This window comes from Lissotriton vulgaris, chromosome 2_1 (assembly GCF_964263255.1).
Source record: "Lissotriton vulgaris chromosome 2_1, aLisVul1.2, whole genome shotgun sequence".
In the NCBI taxonomy this organism is placed as follows: domain Eukaryota; kingdom Metazoa; phylum Chordata; class Amphibia; order Caudata; family Salamandridae; genus Lissotriton; species Lissotriton vulgaris.
Genome location: NC_141687.1, coordinates 211,312,196 through 211,333,525, shown reverse-complemented (window position 1 = coordinate 211,333,525; position 21,330 = coordinate 211,312,196). Strand labels below are relative to the sequence as shown.

Here is a 21,330-nt window from a genome sequence, read left to right as displayed (position 1 = left end):
TGGCTCTACGCTTCTGGTGTGGAATGTCGTGTAAAGAACTGACATCAGCAGCTAGGGCGGCGTCTCAGTAGATACCGCAACGTCATTCCGGCGACCACGATGCCAACGACGAACGCTGAGTTGACCGCCGCCACCTATCGACGCGCAGAGGTACCGCTGAGGAAAAACGTTCTCTGGGTCCAGTCTGACTCCTGGGGGTAATTCTGATGTGAGGAATCCATAAGTAATCTGTCTCTTACAGCTATATTGTTACCGAAGTTAAGTAACTTGTTGAACAGCACCAAAACAATTGAAGGAAAAATCTACATGACACTCAAGAAATCTGACACCAATTTATAAAAATAGACTGTATTTTATAGAATTTAGAAAGTAGAATGAAAAAAATCCACCGGAGGGCTCCAGAGTTATAGATTTTACAGGCAATAATCAAAGCAATTTCACTCAACCGTGAATAAGCCTTGGGAAAGCTAATGAATTAGACACTTAGAAATATTTTAAAGGTAAACTTTGCTAAGTGTCGATGCAGTCAGTTAGAAGTTCTTGGGGTGACCAAGTCCAGCAGAGAGCCAGTCGGGGAGACCAGCAAAGTCAACAGCAGTTACCTTCACAGGAGAAGCAGGCCTTCAACAGTTCTAGGCACTATATCTGCGTAGCATTGGATTCCTATGGCGTGGTCCTGATACAAGGGATGAAGGATACTGAAGATGCTCTAAGGATGCTGTGGATGTGACTTGATCGGGGCCTTCCTGAAGGGATTCCTTGATCCACAAAGGTGGTAAGGGATCCTGGCTGCAGGGTCGATGTCATACGAAGCCATCTCTGGTGTGGCCGAAGTCCAGCCACCAATGGACAACCAGTCGCTATTTGTCTCAGTCACAGGCCAACCCATTCTGGAGTGATAACTTTCCTACTGAGGGTCCTAGCAACTCTCCCATAGAAATCCTGGGATCAGCGAACCTGAGTGCAACTCTCTATGCCGGGTCTAGGCGCTCAGTGCTGTACAGCGGTGGTGGTATCAGCTTTAAGATTTTGTTCTACTATCATGCCCCAGCAGGCTTCTTCAGCTGTTGTGCCCCTGTTTGGAAAACAGGAGGCCAGTCAGCTGGCACTTGAAGTTCTGTTGGCTTGACCAGGCTCTGGGATGGCTTCTCATTGAGTAAGACATGGCAGACAGTCCCTCTCTTTGCTCGCCACCAGGTGCAGTAGGTGTAGTCCTTGACGGTGCAGCCTCTTCGCTATTTCCTCAGAACAGCAGGGCCGCTTTTCTTTGGTCCTTTTTTCGAGTCGGTCGAGATCTGAAGTCTGGGTACCAGGGGTGCCCTCTTTATGCTCAGAAAGTGCCCTCAAGGTAGGATGCAGTTGGTAGCGAATAGGCTTTCAGGTGCCCTCCCATCTGGTGATCAATGTCTGCGAAGGGTGGCATTTTGCTATCCCAGGATGCACCATTCTGCCCCCTCCCAAGATGCCAAGACTCCTGGTGTAATGACCTCACTAGCTCCCCCTCCCGGGGGTGTGGCTACGTGCCCCTGGGGAAACCTGTTTGGCAACTGGTTTCTCCTCTTTGCCTACCTTGTCAGCCTATCTACCTCAACAATAGGGCACCTATCCCCCCTGGTGCTACACATTTGCCCTTCAAAGGCGGCTGCACCTTTGAATTCTGACTTTTGGGGCTAACACCCAATTGGCTTCCTGCAGGAGGGAGGTGACACCTTGCTGGCCTGCAGTCCCTCATTGTTCTGCCTCCTGAGAGTCAATAACTCTTCTCTCCAGGAGTGCAGAAGCTGTCTCATGGGGCAGGCTTGATGTGTGCCCAGGGAGTCACAGGAGTTTTAAAGGCAACAAGGTGACAGCTTTGCTAGAGCTGCACACTGGTACAAGATACATTAATTTCGACTTGCAGTACAAGTGAGGCTTAATGTAACACGTTTTTTACACCATTCATTAGTAACACAGCTGAGAGGTCAAGTGTGTACCATTGTACTCACCAATTGGGCAACCAAGTCTTTCTACAGTAAAAACGGTTGTTTTGTGTATTTTACTGTTAGAACATGTAAAGTATATATCCTGCCTGTGTCATATGTTGCACCCTGCCTTTAACACCTTGCTTGCTGCCCCGATTTCCCCCCGGTGCTGGACATTCCATAACTGGGTGTGGTCGTGACGGAACCATTCCGTCATCAGCACAGCTCAACCGTGACTGATGACGGAATGGTTCCATCACAAGCATCGAAGGGGCTAAGGCTCGGTAGGCCTGCCAAAGGGATAACTTAACACACATGTCCAGGGCAAGTAGTAGCTTTGCCATTGCTTTCAATGGCAAAGGTAGGGTAGCAATGCACGACTGCTCTACCAGTCTTTAGTGACCGACTGGGACTTGTTTTATGTGAGGAACTTCCAGGGTGGCACAATTAGTGCTGCAAGCCCATGAGCGGCCCTCTAACTTACCTGCCCCTAGTACCAGCGTACCATTTACTAGGGAGTTGCAGGTAAGTTAGCCATTTCCAATTGGGTATAGCCAATTCAACATACACTTTAAGATCAGGGCACTGGCAATGATGTGTGTTTAGCAGGCCTCGGTGCACTCACGAAGTCGAAAAAACCAGCAACATGAGTTGAAAAACTTGAGGATGACCATACAAAAAGAGGCATTTCCTTACACTTTTGTTTTAAACTTGCTGTGAGACTCCCACCTTAATGATTGGGAATGAATCAAGCACATGAATGAATCTTTGAAAGATCCAGTTCTAGATAGCATGTAATTGGTGTAGTGACCGAGTTTATGTAAACAACAAAAAAACTTGAAGGTCTGAAATAAGCTGAGTAATCTAGGTCATCACCAAAAGTAACACACTGAAAGTGCAGTGCATCAGCTACCACGTGATGGAGAGACACTTAAGGTACTGATATAAGTCCTATCAGCCCACCCATATGGCGGAGCCTCGTCATGTAGGACGTCTTGAACTAGGTCTGTGTGCCCACGCCCTGATGTATCGGCGTTGTGTCACTAGGCCAAAGTTCAGAGGATAGAAGTGTCCTCGCCACTGGCGGTGCTGATGTAATGCAGTGCAGTGAAAGAATGAAAAGTAAGTGGTGTTTAAAGTGACGGTCGAGGCAAATGAAAAAGTTTAATGATATTCACCTGGACGTCAGGTTAAAAAACAGTGTAGAAACAGTGTGAAATAATCACTGTAAACTTTGCTTGGTAATCAATAAGGCCAACATGTTTCTGCCGTTAGGTGTAGGTGGAGGTTCACCGGCATTCTTCAGGGCCAAGCTAACAAATATGCTACTGCAAAAATACACTATTGAAAGTGATGAAACTCAACGTAAATAAATGAAATGAATCAGACAAGAACTTGTCTGTAAGAAGTGGATATGGTCAAATGGACCATCCTACCGTATCCTCTTGATTGGCGTTAATTTGGAGGATGCTATTCCCAGCTATATGTGGGAAGATAGCCTCACCTCACCCGGCAACGGCTCGGAGAATGAGGCCCCGTTCTATCCGTCGGTACCTCTCGGCGTAGTCCAAAGCCGAAGGGGAGGGCCTTAACTTGGATGGTCTTTAAACATAGTCCCTTTGACCCTCCTCTGAAAGTTGTTGTTTTTCTTAGTGACCGAGTTACCATTGATGAATGATTACAAAAGTCTTGTTGACCAAATATACTTTTGAAAACTGTATATCTTTTGTTTAATGATGTGACTATGGATGGATGTTTTTTTTGTTTTACTGAACAGCTCGCCTGCGGCTTTAATTATTAGTCTCCTTTTGGTTTTGTTATTATTATTTTTTTAACGTTTTTAATTGTTTTGTCTTTTTGTATTACAGATCGTGGGAGGGGAGGATATGGAGGAGATAGAGGCTTCAGGGGTCGTGGTGGCAGAGGTGGCGATCGAGGAGGTGGATATGGAGGTAAAATGGGTGGAAGGTGAGTGTGATGGTTAGTCATTCTTTTGCATTTATAAACTGATCTGTCATAAGTTGTTCCTTGTCTTCCAGCATTGAATCTTTCCCTTATTTACATATGTCAACTGTTCTCTATTGTTAGGCTGGGGTTCCTTTGGTTGTGATGTTAAATTAGCCAATTTTTTTTTCTATTTACCATGCTAGCATGTACGTTTTACCCTTCTTTTTTTTTAGCTGATAGGAGGATCCCAAGGTGAATAGAGGTGAACTCAATTTCCTCTATAGACTTCATAGCTCAAATTTTGTACCACACATCAAGTAACAAGGGAATTGTCATAGAAATCTGTTCTTTTAACTTCAGAACTTGATTTACTGCCACTTTTGATGAAACTGAAGCTTTAACCTACTGTAGTACATATAGGAACATTTTTAGACCTTGTTGTCCCTAAAGACCATTTATTTTCTTTTTCTTAAGAAGCAGCCCCTCTATCCTAGTATCTGGGCCGTAGGTCCAGGAAGAAAACTATACCTCTTCTGAAGACCATAGGACCTTCATTGATTGTTATAAACATTAGAATAATTCCACACTGCACGTGTTGTCCCCAGAACACTTCATATCGAATACATGTCCATTAAATAATGTTCACAGGGTGCTATTGGCCATATGAGGAGCAACACCCTTCAGAGGCCTATCTAAGGGAAATTTGTCCAAACTGCAGACTAATGTATAGTTTGAAGAGGCTATTTCCAAACTGCATTGGATCATCTGAAATATTACTAATGGTGTAACATAGAGGGAAAATATTGATAGTCGTGAAAACTGTCTGTCTGCAAGTCTTCAGGAGCTTCTCCTATCCATGATCCCCTGTACTGGTCGTTGCTTCTCAGAATCAGTCTTTTTTTTACAGTCAGAAAATAGAGATAAGATGATTGACTCTGTGATAACAAGCTTTGGAAGTCCAAAATAACTTAAACAGGGAAGTGTGTGGAAATGTTATGACTTCAGTGAAGATTCCTACAATGCAAAGTCATAACTATAAGTAAGTAACCATTTTCCCTCATTGTAGGATCCTCATCAATAGTCCTACATTTTGGAGTAGCAAGCTTGGAGCAATTTTCCAAATGCTTCCCTTGGCCACATGAAGCAGGAAACTAAGATCATTATTAGTTCATTACTATCAAGACAGACTCTTCACAGTAGTCTGACTGACTTTACTGTCACTTTCTTTGTCTGAATCTAGGCAGTAGTGTCTATTGAATGTATGCGCTGACCTCCAGTGGCAGCTTTGCACACAACTGCTATTGCAACATTTCTGAGTCAAACTGTTGTGGCTGCTTTTCCTCAGTTGAATCTACTGTCTGTCTACCCGAGAAAGAGTTCTCCACTAATGTGCAGCATTAAAAAAAACATGCTACAGTCAATCTAGAAATAAACTGTTTGGATGTGGCTAACCCTTGACAAATGTGTCCATAATTAATAAATAATTGGATTTTCTAAGACGTTTTTTTTTTAACAGCAGTAACGGATCGGTCTGCTGGCTCTGACATTGAGTACACAAGGTGGTGATGGTTTTTCTAGAGGAGGAAACCAGTTCTTTAGACCTTTTTCACTACAGGAACCTTGAAAAGGGACATTAATTTGGTGCCTTCTTTTAAGCCATAATTGCAGCAAGATGGACCTTATTAAAGGAAATTACAATGTTGACTGTGTTAAGGGCAAGTGTTATGAAAGGATAGACATCCTTTTGACATGAAATTGAATCATGTCTGTTATTTTGGTTCCATCTGCTGTACCTATTCCATTTCATTGTGTAGCATGTTCTTGTTGATTTGGTGGTTTGCTTTCTTTAAAATTTCCATGTAAGCAGCTGGTATATTTAAATGGCTATACTGTCTGACTCCTGCAGTTAAGCTCCCAATTTTCAACAATGTTACATTCAAATGTTGGATTCTCACCCGAAGTCTGGTGAGAAGGTTAGATTTGTATGGCAACCTCCTGTACGATCTGACTGACCTCTGCAGTAGGTCCTGGTAATTCTAACTGCAGATTCCCACCTTGTGATTTTCCTCCAGGGGCCAGAATGAATCTTGAAAATTTTGATAGCAATTCCTAAGGTATTTCATATACAGCTTGTGTTTCTGCATCAGGCCGGTTCTCCCCTCACCCCCAACATGTGACATCAGTCCCCTATATCTACGCAATCTATGCATGCTGATGTCAGTTCCTTTCTTTCTGCACCTTTCGACAGGGATCCGGAGCTCCATCAAATCCCATCAGCTACAGCAAGACAGAATTTATATTCTCTCAATTTTTTCCAGTATGCTAGGGACATGTCCCATCTAAAAACCACAGGGTTCAAAACGTGCTAGGAGTATAACCACCAGATGTTGGTGACAGACACCCATGAGGTCTGTCTGATGTTTCGGCTCCAAACACGATGCCTGTGTTGTATGACTGTTTCACGAAGATGAACCAAAAGGCCATCTTCGACCTCCAAACTAAACTTGCCATCCCAGAATTCCGGCGGAAGAAAAAAAAAACAGTCTCTATCATAGTCGATGGTGCAGGCGTTCTCCCGAAACCAATTTTGACAACAGTCATTGACGTCATAAAGCTCAGTTAAATTAAAGTTCCAAAACCAAAGAAGTCCAAACGTTGCTCTCCTTCGTTCTGCTGCTTCCACCATTCAGAGTTGTGTGACGCTATAAGTGCCTGTAGGCTGAGGAGATATTTTCTCCCCACTTCACATACTGCTCCTGATGCGCCTTGGCTTCCCATTACTGACACCACAACAGCTTTCTGAGCTGAAAGCAGCACTAGATAAAATGTGTGGTACTCCCCCGGGACCCTCTAGAGTTAATTTAGCCCCTGACTCCTGACTTTCCAACCCACGGAGGCATAACTGACCAGGCGTTGCTGCACAAGGCGAATCGATCAACTTCTCGCCGCACCCGCTCCGCGGGTGCTGCTTCGCACAGGAGTGTGTGGGGCATCTTACCTTAAGGAGGAGGAACAGTAAGGCCGCCAGGGCGAGAGGCTCGGCGGGGCTGCGAGCGTGCGGGGACTCCAGCAACCAGGAGTCCCTGCGAGACCAGGTAAACCAGCATCCGGTCCGCTCTCCCTGCTGGCCCGCCCCCCGCCCAACACGCCCCCTACATTACAGCCTCTAACTCCCGCAGCGCGGGACGCAGCTCGGGGCGAAGACCGGGCTAAGAGCGGGCCGTTTGAGGCCGTTCGAGGACTGAGAGGACTGGACTGGGCCACCCTCTTTCGCCCTTTGCTTGGCTTCCTGGATTATTTGGGTTGTTATTGTATTCTCCTTAATCTAGTGCCGGTCTAGGCGGTGTGTCCATCTCGTCAAGTCATGTGCTCCCAGACAACCCGGAGTAGGTCCGTCAAGGGTGGGCCACCAACAAACGGCCCCATGGATGATTTTATTACTCGCACTAATCTAGCCATATACAAAGAAATTTCCAAATTACAGACTTGTGTCTCCTTGGATTTGGCAGCTGCTAGAAGGTTGTCCCAGGACATTGCAAATTCAAAAAAATCCTCCTTGGGCCATATAGCATCTGCTGTTACCCCGGAGCGTCTGGCCATTCCCCACTGTGTAATTACGCAGGCAGACATCCATCAGACCCCGATCCTACCCACTTCTCCCCCAGCCTCGTGTCCATCAATTCAGTCAGGCGACCTGACCCTACCCGTGGTTATTTGCAATCAGCAAGTTAGTTCTAATTCCCCTCCCCTGGTAATCCCAAACACACCTGTATACAACAACGGCAAACCACCCAAAAGGAAACGCAACTCTAAGTCTGCTTACTCTCGTAAGAAGGCTAAAATTGCGGTGGCACAACAGCTGAATGTGGGTAGTGCACCTGTGCCCAATGTAATAGGAGGGTGTACATCTTGGGCACAGGCACAACGAGAGGGGTATAAAGAGGGATCAGCCCCTGCTTTTATCATCACCATTGCAGAGGATGAGGGCTCGCACTTAGAGGGCCAGGAAGGGAAGGACAGGGAATTCATAGGTATAGTCTGGGAAACCCTAAAGAAACTTCATCTCCCCTAGACCTTAGACTTTCACGTATCGAAAATAATTTGCTAGAGATGGAAAAGAGCATTATTGCCTTGGCCACTCTTGGCTTGAGAAGTCTAGAAAATCAAGGCCTCCTTGTAGAAGGCCCAACACCACAAGCCCCACAACTCCCCCCTCCAGCACCCGCTATAGTTCGGCCGGTTCCCAAACCGCGGACTGTGGGTGTGGACCAAAATATTGCTGCTCTCGCAACTAGGGCTCCTAAGCTCCCCACTTCTCAAACTTCTGTAAATCCCAATGCTGGCGCTTCCTTAAGACCTTCTGCCAGCGAAGCTGTTCACCAACCGATTCAGGGTCCACGCATTAAGAACAATTTTAGAGGGGGCTATATCGATCTTCCTCCAGAGGCCAATGACTACGTGGTTGTATTGACGGGCGTCCCCCAGATTGGAAATGGTCATCACGAGAACCATTGGTCTCTGAAGAACAAAATAATGCACTGGCCTAATGTGAACAGACCAATTCCAAATGGTCGGAGAAGCAGAGTCCTAATGGTTCGTCGAGTTCCCTGGGTGGGTCCCTCAAGGAAAACCAGTCCCGGAGACTGTATAGTGGTGACTTTCGAGGACCCTCATACGGCCCACCACATTTGCTCATGGCCCACTGGTGAAGGTTCTCCCATCATACCCAGGCCGTTGTCCTTCTTCTATCCACCACGCCCCATACATACTCAGGAAGGTGACTGGTCATTGGTACGTCATCAAACATGGAGGAGCCACCCGAATAACTACCAAGATTTCCCTAGACGCTGGCATGGGCTTCCAACCACGAACAGGTTTGGTGGCCTCGAAGATGTAGACTGACTCCCTAGGCAAACTGCTCTTCAAGTAGCAAAAAAGACTCCTTCACCCCTAACCTTAGGGATTTCAGAATGCACACTCCTGATGACAGAATCTACTGACATTAACCCCCCAGCTCTAGAAGAAACGCTACAAGCTCTGCCAAAAGAGGGGGGGTCGAACACCTTAAGCAGTCTAGAAACTCAAGAAGTAGCGCAGCAGCTGGATGCACCCCCTATGATTCCCTTGTCACCCATTCAGAAGGCTCCAGCAGATGGGAGGCGGACCACTGTAGCCAGGGCTCTCATCTAACCACAGAACGAGCCCCCCCAAAGGTCTAATAGAGTGGCTGCAGTGGAGGCAGGACTGGAGCCTTTTCCGGCTATATCTGTCAATTCACCTAGGCGGGTTACCCCAGGTAAACCTCTGATAAAGATCTTAAGTTGGAATGTGGCAGGGCTCGCCCGCAACTTTGACATTCCAGAGTGGAACGCCTTTGTGGACCCTTTTAACATTTGTCTCCTGCAAGAAACCTGGTGCCTAGAACCCAGGCACAGAGTAGGTTTCACAACTTACTTCGTTCCAGCTTCCCAACAACATGGTAGTAAAGGTCGCCCGTCTGGCGGCCTTCTTATATGGGTTAGCATCGCACTGGGTTTAAGTGTAAGCCATAAAACCACTCAATCTCCTAATCTTCAGAGGATAACCATACGCTGTCAGGGGGGTAGGAAGTTAGAAGTGTTTAACCTCTATTTAAGGGGGGCCAGGGGAGGGGTATCATCGCTATCTTCTACAGGACTTAACAGCGAACTAGAAACTTGCAGTATTGACTCCTATGTTCTCCTCGCAGGCGATTTCAATTGCTGCTTCGAGCCGCTGGCTAGGGAGGACATTCTGGACACTTGGGATGATGATACAAGGAGAGGTATCCCTACGCTGACCCTAGATCCGATCCAAAAATGGACGCAGAGTGCAATAGACATCAACGCACTCTGTATGGAACACGACCTGAGAGCAACCAATGGACGATCCAAATCAGACCTTAGGGGTGCGCACACCTGTAACAGGGTGGGACATACCTCTAGAATAGACTATATTATGTTGAACCACAACCTATGGCCATTTCATCAAGACATGGAAGTCATATTGTCCTGCGACAGCGACCACAATTCTCTATCCTTAACCCTCATTCCGCCGTGGCACGATAGAAATCCAGCCAAGGCCGCTTACACGTGGAAAACATCCCATGAACTTGTTCCCTCAAACTGTGGTAGGTGGCTAAAATGGGCTAAAGTAGCAGCGGATGAGGGAAGGATGGCGCAAGCAAGGACTATAACGACAGCTGTGGGGTCGAGTCTTGACGCCCTGGGAATCACCGGACAAGCTGTTCTATCGACATTCACAGAAACCATTGCGGCACTAAGTGAACTGTTTATCATTCCCCAAAATAGGGTGAGGGCTGCAACGAGAGGTGTTTCTAAAGCAAGAGATAAGTGGTATTCCTCAAAATGCCGGGTTGCCAAAGGGGAACTTATTTCTGCAGTGAAGTCCAAGGACCCAGGCAATATCAGACTTGCCAGGAAATCTTATAAAAAAACTGTAGCCATGGCTAAGGAGGCTCATGAATACAACTTCTGGAGTGAGCTAAGGGAGGCGAGTACTAGAAAAGACTCTAAGGGGTTTTGGGATCTGATGAGAGCCAGGGACAAGCCCCTTGATGTACAACTCACCTGTAACATTCCTGGTGAGGTCTGGTTTGCCCACTTCTCTAAGCTATACTCTGTCCCACCAGGTGTATTACAACCAAACATGGATTTTTTAGCCAGATCCCCAGATGCCACCACAATTAATGACTGCCCCTTCAGTATTAAGGAAGTAGAAGGGGCAATCAGGTGCCTTGTTACCAACAAGGCTGCTGGCCCAGACGGAATTCCTGGTGATCTGTTGAAGGAAAAACCATACTTGTGGAGTAGACTGATTGCCTCGCTCCTGAACGAGGCTGTGTTGGGAGGTTCTCTTCCTGATTCTTGGAGGGGCGCTGAGGTCGTCCCGATTTTTAAGAAAGGCTGTCGAGACGACCCAGCTAATTATCGCCCAATTAGCCTGCTTGACTCGACACAAAAGGTTGCGGGCAAAGTAGTACTAGGTAGGATCTTGCAATGGGCCGAAGAAAACCAGGTTTTGTCAGATTTCCAGGCAGGATTGAGAACAGGGACAGGCACAATCGAGCAGACTTTTCGCCTTCTAATGCTGTATTGGAAAGTGGTCGTATTGGGTAGGGGCAGTTTGTATTTAGTCTTTATAGACTTGCGGACTGCCTTCGACCTGGTCCCACGAGCCCAATTGTAGAATGTCCTAGATGGGTTGGGTATCCCCCCTTATTTGTTGGGATTGCTAATCAAGTTCCATGAAAGTAACTTTGCCCAGATTAGGTGGGGTGACCAGGGGGAAAAAACATCCCGCATTCCTGTAGATAGGGGCGTCCGCCAGGGCTGTGTGCTAGCCCCCACTCTGTTCTCACTTTATGTTAACGGAGTGGTGGAGCATCTTCTTCAACAACCAACAGACGCACCGTCCCTGGCTGGCAGAAAAATACCTACGCTCCTATTTGCAGATGACACCCTCCTAATCTCAAAATCTCCAGCAAGCATCCAAAAGTTGCTTTCTAGCTTCAAGGTCTTTTGTGACACCAAGGGCCTAACTATAAACATAAGCAAAACCAAATTCCTTGTTCTTAACCCCCCTAGGAAATCTGTTATTCCTCCTGCTCTAGACTCAGTCCCACTTGAAAGAGTCAAGGAGTTTGACTATCTGGGCATTCGACTCTGCGACACCATGAATTGGAAGGCCCATCACCAAAAGGTCTTTCTGACCCATAAGAGGGTCACAGGGGCCCTGCTAAAAGAACAACGTGCCTCATCTCTCAAACCAATCGGGGCACTATTAGACATCTCCAGAGCGAGGGTGGTAAGTGCAGCACTGTATGGTGCGGAACTGTGGGGTGTACAGAGAGTCAACACCTTAACCTACCTCGAAAACAACTTCCATAAAGATCTTATGAAGTTACCCCACAGTACCCCGACACTCCCCCTCTTGCTTGATGCAGGCACACGCCCAACATGTGAGCAAGCTAGGCTACGCCCCCTCTTACTATGGGCCCGGATATGGAATGTACCAGAACTGTGCAGCTATGCTGATGCCCTAAGAGAACTCCTATCCTTACCGGGCTGGCACAAGGTTAGCTGGCTCAGGGAAGTCAAGCGGCTTCTCTACGAATTGGGACTAGGAGACGCTTGGGTCAATAGGACAGCACCATCTAAACAGATGCTCAAGAAGATTTACTGGTCTTGGGTGGCTAATGAGAGAATGTCCAATTCTAAGCAATGCAAATCTGTTGTTGAGTTTCTTCTAATCAGGGAGCTCCCTTATAGAGAACCATACCTGGATTTAATTTGTAATCCGGGAGACAGATCATTGTACTTCAAATTTAGGGTAGGAGTTCTTCCCTTAGGGCTGTTAACTTCTACTTGGAAGCCACCAGTACAAACCATTCCATATTGCCCCTTTTGTGATTCAAGGGTTGAGTCTATTGCCCATCTGTTGTTTGAGTGTCGCGCATTTGTAGCACCCAGGTCGAGATGGCTGAAGCCACTATGTAGGAGCCTGGGCACCAGATCGCACCTGGAAGCATTACGCATATTACGATCAGATGCTCGTCCCCTTTTCGCCTGTTGCTTGGCAAAATTTTTGGGCTGGGCTTGGCGGATAAGATCTGCAAAGAAACTGCTGCTCCAGCAATGTGTTCTTGCCGAATCTGTTTAAACTTGTTCTTATGTCTGGGTTAACAATCCACTTCTTGATATTTCCGTTGATTTTGTAGATTTTTTAAATTGTGTACTGTTAAATTGTTTTTATCTATTTTTTGTAATGTAATGCTTTTATGATATGCTTATATATCGAAATAAAGCTATTCAAATTTAGCTCCTACGGATCTCAGGTTTCCTCAAGTCTGGTCATCGCTGGCAGACTCCTCCCCCAACGCCAACTGTGTTGCAGCTACAGAGGAATTTGTCTCCTTCGCTACGGTGATTCGAAGGGCAGCAGAAGTGATAGACCACACAATACCGTCCACTGAGGTCAAAACTAATGTCTTCACTGAGGCCCTTCACCCACATTAGATAAATCAAGAGCCTCTCCCTTTTCACAAGAACCGGCCAAGTATACTACTGGGCACCTGGGCAAAACCTGGATCTTGCCCTCTAGTCAATAGATAGATTGCAAGATGGCATAGACCTCTCCAGTGGGTTCCAACCTTCCTCACCACAAACCCCACCCTGGAAATCCTTGTCATGCAGAAGTCTACAAATAGTCCCAATCGCAATGCTTTTTCCAGTCTCCCCCTTCTTCTCTCCCTCTCTTCCTAGACTGAGTTGAAACATGGAGACATTTACCAAACGCATTTTCTTGTTTTCCAGCCTTACTCTAAAGCTAGTCAACACCAGCTGCCCCCTGGGGATGTGCTTGCATGCATTGTTAGAGTGGCGGATATCTTGCCAACTTTCCCTGAGGACATTGTGGTCACCCTCCAAATCGTCATTCAAGACTGGCAGGACACAGCGAAGTCCTTCATAGTTCGGGTCTAGGCACTACCGACTGACTGGGTAGGGCATTCAGGACCAGCTTGATGCTTCCATGCCACGTATGGATTCACTCAACTATCCTTCCAAACTACGTCCACCAATCCTTAATTGACATGTCCTTTGATGGCTCTAGGCTCTTTGGAGTGATGGCAGACTCTGCCTTAGACCGTTTTAAAGAGAGCAAGGCCACCGTACACTCTCTAGGCCTTTCTGAGGTCTAAAGTCCCTCAGAAAGGTTGCCCCTTTCAAGGCTTTGACAGAGGATACCAGCAGAGTCAGCACCACAGTGTAACTCAATTATACCAAGTCTCTCCATCCTTTCGGTGTAGAGGCAAGGGATCACACCAACAACCTCCAGGCACCCTCGGAGCCACATGCTATCAAACCCCCTCCTGCAGCTGCCGCAAAGAAAACCGCTTTAAATCATCCTCTGCAACTCACGAACACACTGGTGGAAGGTAAGGTATCACCCTCTACCTACCCAGGTGAAGGAGCTTCACATTCTACCAGTGGGTGCTCCAGATTGTAGAACACAGTTACTCCCTATCTTTTTTTTGTCACATCCCCCAAAAATGCCTCCCACACCACAACATCTCCCAGAGAAACTTTAGTCCATACTTAGAGGGGAGGATTAAGCTTTCTTGACCAAGGGAGCCACAAAGAGATGCCAGCATCAGGGATCAAGGTTGGCTGTTTCATTCTCCCATTGTTTCCTGATGCCGAAGAAGGACGGAGTCTTTGGTAGTATCCTTTATCCTTGTCCACTGAACTCCTTCCTTCTGAATGACAAATTGACAATGTTCACCCTGTTCCAACGTCTGTCTGCCCTGGACTGAGGATACTGGATGGTTGTGTTGGATATGTAAGACACCTTTTTTCATGGCAGACAGGGCTCATGTCACTTGATAGCTTCGGACTGCACCAGGCGGTCGGTTGAGCTTATACCTCTTTGGCAGGACTTCCACTCTCAACAGTATAGCAGAGTCCTGCCCCCAAATCTCCACTACCTACCTACACCTCATGCGTGGAGACAGAGTGGTTTCAACTTAACTGCTGTAGTAGTGGTTGTGGGATGTGTCGGTCCGTCAACTGAATCCTCTAGAGAACTATCGATAAAATGTTTTGTTTGTCTTAACCCCAGCAGAGCTTTGCAGTAGACACAGTTGAAGTTGTATGTCTGCCTTTCCTGCCTTTTTTTTGCCTTCTCAGTCAACAGTCACCAGTTGTATACGTGTTTCAGTGACACTTTTCAAACCCATTTCCAAGCTGCACTGTACAACGTTTCACCATCAAGGCAGTATTTCTGATTGCAATTGCTAATGCTTTCCTGAGTTGCTGACTCTGTCTGTATTGAAGTGCCCCTTTTTGACATGGTTGCCCTAACTTTTTTCTGCTATATGATGTGATTTAGACTGAAGGTGCACTGGGTTCCTGCTATCGAGTTCCCCAGTGTCAGAGCTATTTCCCAAAACTGTACAATTGTTCACCCAATTAGCAAACCTTTAGCACCCTCTGTAAGCTCCTAGTAAATGGCACCTAGGGCCTTCGGTACTAAAAAGGGGCCGTGAGGACTGCAATACAAATTGTGCCACCCTCAGTGACCCATCACCAGTCACATGCATGACTGCCTTTGCAGGCTGCGTGTCTTGGTGCAGACATAAGTGAAGACATAACATGGCATTCATCCCTTTGTGCTGTGTCCCCTACCACTGCATATATAATTCACCCTATTGGCTGGCCTTACAGCCCTAAGGCACAGTGTTTGTGCTGGTCAGCACTTTCTGAAAGAAACACATTAGTGTTAGATTCCTTACCTTAGAATATCCCCAGGCGTCAGACTGGATCCGGAAAGTTTTCGTCAGCAGTACCCCTGCGCGTCGTTAGGTGTCGTCTGCAGCTCTGCGTCCGTAGTTGGCGTCATGATCGCCGGGATGACGTCGTCAGAGTACTTAGACGCCGCCCTCGCGCGCTGACGTCAGTTCTTCTTTTTTCCACACCAGCAAGCGCAGATCCGGGAAGAGCAATACTCTTAGTCATTTTTTTACTAACTTTTTTGATCACTTTTGATCACTTCTCGAGTCGACCTTCGACTTGCGGTGCCGGTAGGGAAACCTGGTTTTAAACCTTGCGAGGACTGTCACCACTTGATGTCGGTGACTGACCCCCACCGTCGGTGCCTTTACTGTCTCGGCCGACCACGATGACAAGTCGTGCCCCGACTGCCGGGCCTTGACCTCGAAGGCTAGACGGGAGCGGTCCCGTAAGTGGCTCGAGCTCCTGCAGTCGGCTCCGCTTCGCTTGAGGTGGAAGTCGAGGGAGCGGTCGCGGAGCCGCAGTCATCGCCGCTTGATGAGTCACAACCACTCGTCGGGCTCCAATCCTCAGGTAAGTCGAGGCACTCGAAAAAGAAGTCAAAGAGGCGTCATCGCTCTTCGGACTCCCCCGGACGGTTGCGGGTTCGGGCGACACCGCTCACGCGGCTCCGCTCCACACCTGACGGTCCCTGGGCTGCACACGACGCCGGAGGAGATACGCGACTTCCTCGTGGCCATGAGGACTCACTTCCCTCCGACGGACCCTGCCGCGGCTCCTTCGGGTCCGTCGGGGAGCCCTAGCGGGCCGGCGGCTCTGGCCCCAGCACCGTTGGGTGCTTCGGCCCCGTCGTCGACTCCGGTCCCGACGCCACAGTCATCGACTCCGGTCCCGACGCCGCAGGGCCCCGTAGAATCCGGGCCTGGATCCGGGTCGTCGCCAGTCGACCTTACGACTCCTCCGCAGGCGCCGAACCCGAGGGTGTCGCCCAAGACTCTGTCCCCGGACGATGCCGTCCCCAGTCCCACCCCTGGTCCGGGTCCGGCGTCGGACCGGTGCTGACAGGTGAGCAATTCACCTACGACCTGGCTCCATCATTTTTCCCTGACTATCAGGAGATGGATGAGGAGGAGGACTGGGAGGGGTCTGAGAACCCTCTGGCACTGCAGTGCCAGTTGAGCCAGAACTGGGCAGACAAGCTAGGGGAGGCCAGTGGTCTGGACACTTCGTCCGACACTGGATTCGTCTTTACTCCTTCCGTGGCTACGAGAGAGGGGGCTGCTTACAGCGTGGTGTTGAACAGGGCGGCCAAGGCCTTGGCTCTTGAGCTCCCTGTCGCTGCCGTGAGGACTAACCTCCTCACTGAGGTGCTCAAACCGCAGGCAAGCTCCTCGGAGCCTCTACTGCCGTTCAACGAAGCCCTCACCGACGTTCTGTTGGGCACCTAGTCCAAGCCCTCCACAGGCCTCCCTGTGGATCTGAACGTGGCCCACCGCCCGGCTCCGGGCGACCCTAGCTTCCTGTCCGTTCACCCCACCCCGAGAGCCTGGTGATCCATGCCTCTACATCCCAGACCGCATTCCCGACCGCTCCTCCGGGTCGGGAATCCAAAAGGTACGATCAGTTTGGGAAGAAACTGTTCTCCTCCTTGGGTTTGGGGCTGCGGTCTGTTAACACCGCCTGTCTTTTGGGCCGTTACACCCACTCTGTGGGATACGGTTGCGGAGGTGCTGCCACAGTGCCCGGTAGAGGCCTGGGCAAAGCTCGCCCAAGCCCTTGCGGAAGGGCGGGATGCAGCACGCTATTCAATACGGTGTGGGCTCGACACAACAGACTCGCTGGGTAGGACGATTGCAACGATGGTGGCGGTTCGCAGCCACCTTTTCGGGGGATGTCCAGGCCACCCTCATGGACATGCCCTTTGAAGACCGTCACCTCTATGGCGACAAGGCGGATAGTACGCTGGAGCATTTCAAGGACTCCAGGGCTACGGCCAAGTCCTTGGGCCTAGGCCAACGCCAGCAAACTTCCGCTTTTCATGGCCAAGGAAGGGGCGACCCACCCGTCCAGCCAGCCACAGACGCAGGCTCAACACGGTCGCGGATGTGGTTACCGCTGTGGCGGTACCGGGGGATACCGGCAGGGTCAGTCCACACCTGCCCCTGCAGCATCTGCCTCTAAGCCTTCCTAGTCTGGCATTTCAGGCCCATTCATCGCCAGTGGGGGGGCAGGGTCCGCCATCACCTCCCCCACTGGCGTACCATCACGTCGGACAGGTGGGTGCTGCAAATCGTCTGAAGGGGCTACTCCCTCCCTTTTGAGGCGACACCTCCAGCCATGCCACCGCAGTGCCACTGCATGTCGGGGATCACTCGCAACTTCTGCAGGAGGAAGTTACGGCCCTCTTGGCCAAGGGGGCAATCGAGCGCGTTCCTGGGCCAGAAGTAGGACGTGGTTACTATTCCCACTACTTTCTGGTACCCAAGAAGGGCAAAGGAGGCCTACGCCCTATCTTGGACCTACGGAGCGTCAACGGCTTCCACCGGAAGAGGAAGTTCAAGATGCTGACTTTGGCTCAGGTCCTAGCTGCCCTGGACCCAGAAGACTGGATGGTAGCATTGGACTTGCAGGACGCGTATTTCCACATCCCCGTCCTGCCAGCCCACCGGCATTACCTGCGGTTCACGGTAGGCCACGAGCACTTTCAGTTTACCGTGCTCCCTTCGGCCTTACCAGCGCCCCACGGGTGTTCACGAAAGTGATGGCGGTGGTCGCAGGTCATCTGAGCAGATTAGGGGTTTCAATCTTCCCCTATCTCGACGATTGGTTGTTGAAGACGGGCTCGCCCCAGACAGTCGTCTCCCACCTCCAGACTACGGCCGACCTCCTGCACTCGCTGGGGTTCTCCATCAATGTGCCAAAGTCACACCTGTGCCCCTCTCAGAAGCTCCTTTTCATCGGAGCGGTTCTGGACTCAGCGCAGTTTCGGGTTTATCGCCCCGAACAGCGGGTTCGGGATATTCAGGCTCTGATTCCGATCTTTCAGCCTTTATTCCGAGTCTCGGTCAGGTTGACACTGCGGCTCCTGCAGCTCCTGGGGCTGATGGCCTTTTGGATCCTTCTGGTGCATCACGCCAGGTGGCGGATGCGGGCTCTGCAGTGGGACCTGAAGTTTCAGTGGGCACAGCATCAGGGCAACCTGTCCGACCACGTCCTGATCTCGGAGGGCACTGCTAGCCTGTTGCAGTGGTGGCTCATGAACCGCAATTGGGTCAGCTGCGATCTCTCTCCCTTCCCCAACCGGAGCACGTAGTGGTGACAGATGCCTTCCTCCTGGGATGGGGGGCCACATGGGAGAGCGGTAGATCAGAGACCTCTTGTCTCAGGCGGAGTCCCGGCTCCATATCAACCTTCTAGAGCTGAAGGCAATCCGTCTTGCACTGAAGACATCCCTTCCCTCTGTCTGGGGAAGTGTAGTGCAGGTGTTCACATACAACACCACCGACATGTGGTACTGCAACAAACAGGGCGGGGTGGGGTCATGGACCCTCTGTCAGGAGGCTCTGCGCCTCTGGACATGGCTGGAACACCAGGGCGTCACCCTGGTGGTTCAACACTTGGCAGGTTTCCTGAACGTCAGGGCGGACTAACTCAGCCACAGGTGCATGATAGATCACGAATGGCGTCTGAACTCAGGAAGACCTTCTCTCGCAGCAGGGGTCGGTCCTCCACCCGAACCTGTCCAGTCTCCACCTCCATGCGTAGAGATTGAGTGGCGACAGTTTTATTATTATTATTTTTTTTTTTAAGTTCAACAAAATCTTTATTGACGTGATTTAGGCATAGTTGACACAGCGGTAGGCCTACAACCCTGGGGCTGGCCGCGTTCTGAAAAATTGCAGTATCAATGAACAACACAGCCTTTCAGCTGGCAACCCAGGGGTCCAGCGGCGTATCTGCAGTAAAACAGTGGTGATATATCGTATTTGCGCGGGGGCCAGCTGACTGCTACTTCACGTGCAACTTCATTTTTTGGGGTGTGTTTAGCCCCTTTTTGTAGAACATTCAAAACATAATAAACCTGGCAACCCCTGGGCAATTCTACACTCTGACACCCTCCGTGTGTAGCATGAAGAATGTGCGGTAAGTACAGGACTATACCATTGAGCAGTGTGAGTGACGTATTAGATCTGCGGCTTTAAGGGCAGGTCACATTGGGCAACATCCAGCTATTCCTCCATTTCTTCCCCCTCAAGAGTCAATAGATAGTCTGTCAAGTAACACCAAAAATTCTTTGAGCGCGATCTTCTGGGCAATTCCTCTTCGTATGTGAGCAGCATGTCCCTACAATACGTCAGATCTGTTAGCCATGCTTTAGCATCCGGGACTTTTTTCCCTTCCCAACACCTGGAGATTTGTTTTTTAGCAAGCAATAGCGCTATAGCACAGAACTTCCGTTTCCCCGCTTTAATATTCGGCACCAGGCCCAGTAGACAGTTTTTTATAGTGCACTCCACCTCGATCCCCACCATTGCACTCAAAGTAGTGGTGATCTTATCCCAGTAAGCGTATATCTTTTGACAATACCAGGCTAAATGTATGAAATCCGCCCCGTCACACCCACGTCTGCACCTTGCATCCTCCCGTAACCCATATTTATGTAACCTGTGTGGTGTATGGTATATTTGGTGTAGGTATTTAAGGTGTGTAATGCGCAGGTTTCCATTTGAAGTGAGTAGTTTGAGGAGTGTGCAGGCTATAGACCATTCACGCTCTGTAAGCTCCTCAGGGAGCGAGTCGTTCCATCTCTGCAGGGCCTTGTCAGTGTCGTGTGGGAGTTCGCTTTGTGCCATCTTATATAATCTAGAGACTAGATGGGATGTATTCGATGAGGTGATTATAAATTGCAGCGATTGCAAAGTTGGTGGTTCTTCTGGGTAATTTGGATACAGTTCCTGAATTGCCCTCTGTAGTCTAAAGTGTGTGAATTTAAAAAGTAGAGTCGGGTTGCTGACATAGGTCAGATCGTCGGTTCTGCGAAAAGTCCCCTCGTGGTATAAATCCCCAAACGAGTCTATTCCTATACTTTTCAGTAGGTCCATTCCCACTTTCTCATTAGTCACAGATAAGTGTGGGTGGAAATGCAGTGGGAGTGCCGGGGCATATAGTGGAAGTTTGTGAGTCATCCTACCGAGTGTTCTCCATGCGTGAGCCGTGGTGTCAACCGTGTTAATATCTTTTGAGTGTAGTGGGGGTCGCTTATGCGTCACTATCGCATTTAGTGGAATCGGTGCTGCGTCGCCCTCTTCCACCGCTGTGTGTGTGAGATATGGGGAGGGATGATACCAGTGTGCTGCGTACTGGGCCTGTGCACACAGGTAGTAGAGCCGAAAGTCAGACACACAGAACCCACCCTTTTCATAGGGCAATGTTAATGTACGCAGGTCTATGCGCGCCTGCTTACCTGCCCATATAAGCTTAAGCACCAGGGATGTGATGTGGGTGAAAACTGCCTTAGGCGGTGTGATTTATATTATTGAATAAATACAAAAGTTTCGGAAGGACATTCATCTTGACTATTGCAATTCTGTCCGCTAATGACAGCGGCAGCTGTATCCATCTTTCTACTTTACCCTCCAGGTCTGTGAGCACCCTCCCATAGTTCGTCCTGATCACTTCTTCAGGGTCCCGGCTGTACCATATACCCAGATAGCGCGTGGGTTCGGACTGCCAGCCTAGCGGGAAGTCAGGTGTGTGTGGAGTGGTGGAATCAGTGAGTGGGATGATGATTGACTTCTCCCAGTTAATCTGTAACCCAGAGTGGTGACCGAATTTCACATACTCACGCAATAATGGGCTAAGATTCTGTTCGGGGTCTCGCACGTAGAGAAGCATGTCATCCGCGTACAGCGAAATATGCAAAGGCCTCCCGGGGAAATGCAATGCTGAGTGGTTATGTGTCTGGCGAATTGTGCACGCTAGGGGCTCCAGGGCAAGGGCGAATATCAAAGGCGACAGTGGACATCCCTGTCTAGTCCCTCTAGCAATATTGAAAGGTGCCGATATGTATACATTTACCCTCACTCTAGCTA

The 21,330-nt window shown here is 49.2% G+C and overlaps 1 protein-coding gene across 6 annotated transcripts in view; it reads left to right on the top strand.

The window, feature by feature from the left end:
* Window positions 1-21,330, top strand: part of LOC147729852 (TATA-binding protein-associated factor 2N-like) — a 601,338-nt gene that overhangs the window by 546,652 nt on the left and 33,356 nt on the right. For all 6 annotated transcript variants that reach the window (XM_086954762.1, XM_086954760.1, XM_086954759.1 and 3 more), the window contains one exon: window positions 3,830-3,929. In XM_086954762.1, coding sequence (XP_086810888.1) covers window positions 3,830-3,929 — 100 coding nt within the window. The remainder of the gene's footprint in view (window positions 1-3,829; window positions 3,930-21,330) is intronic.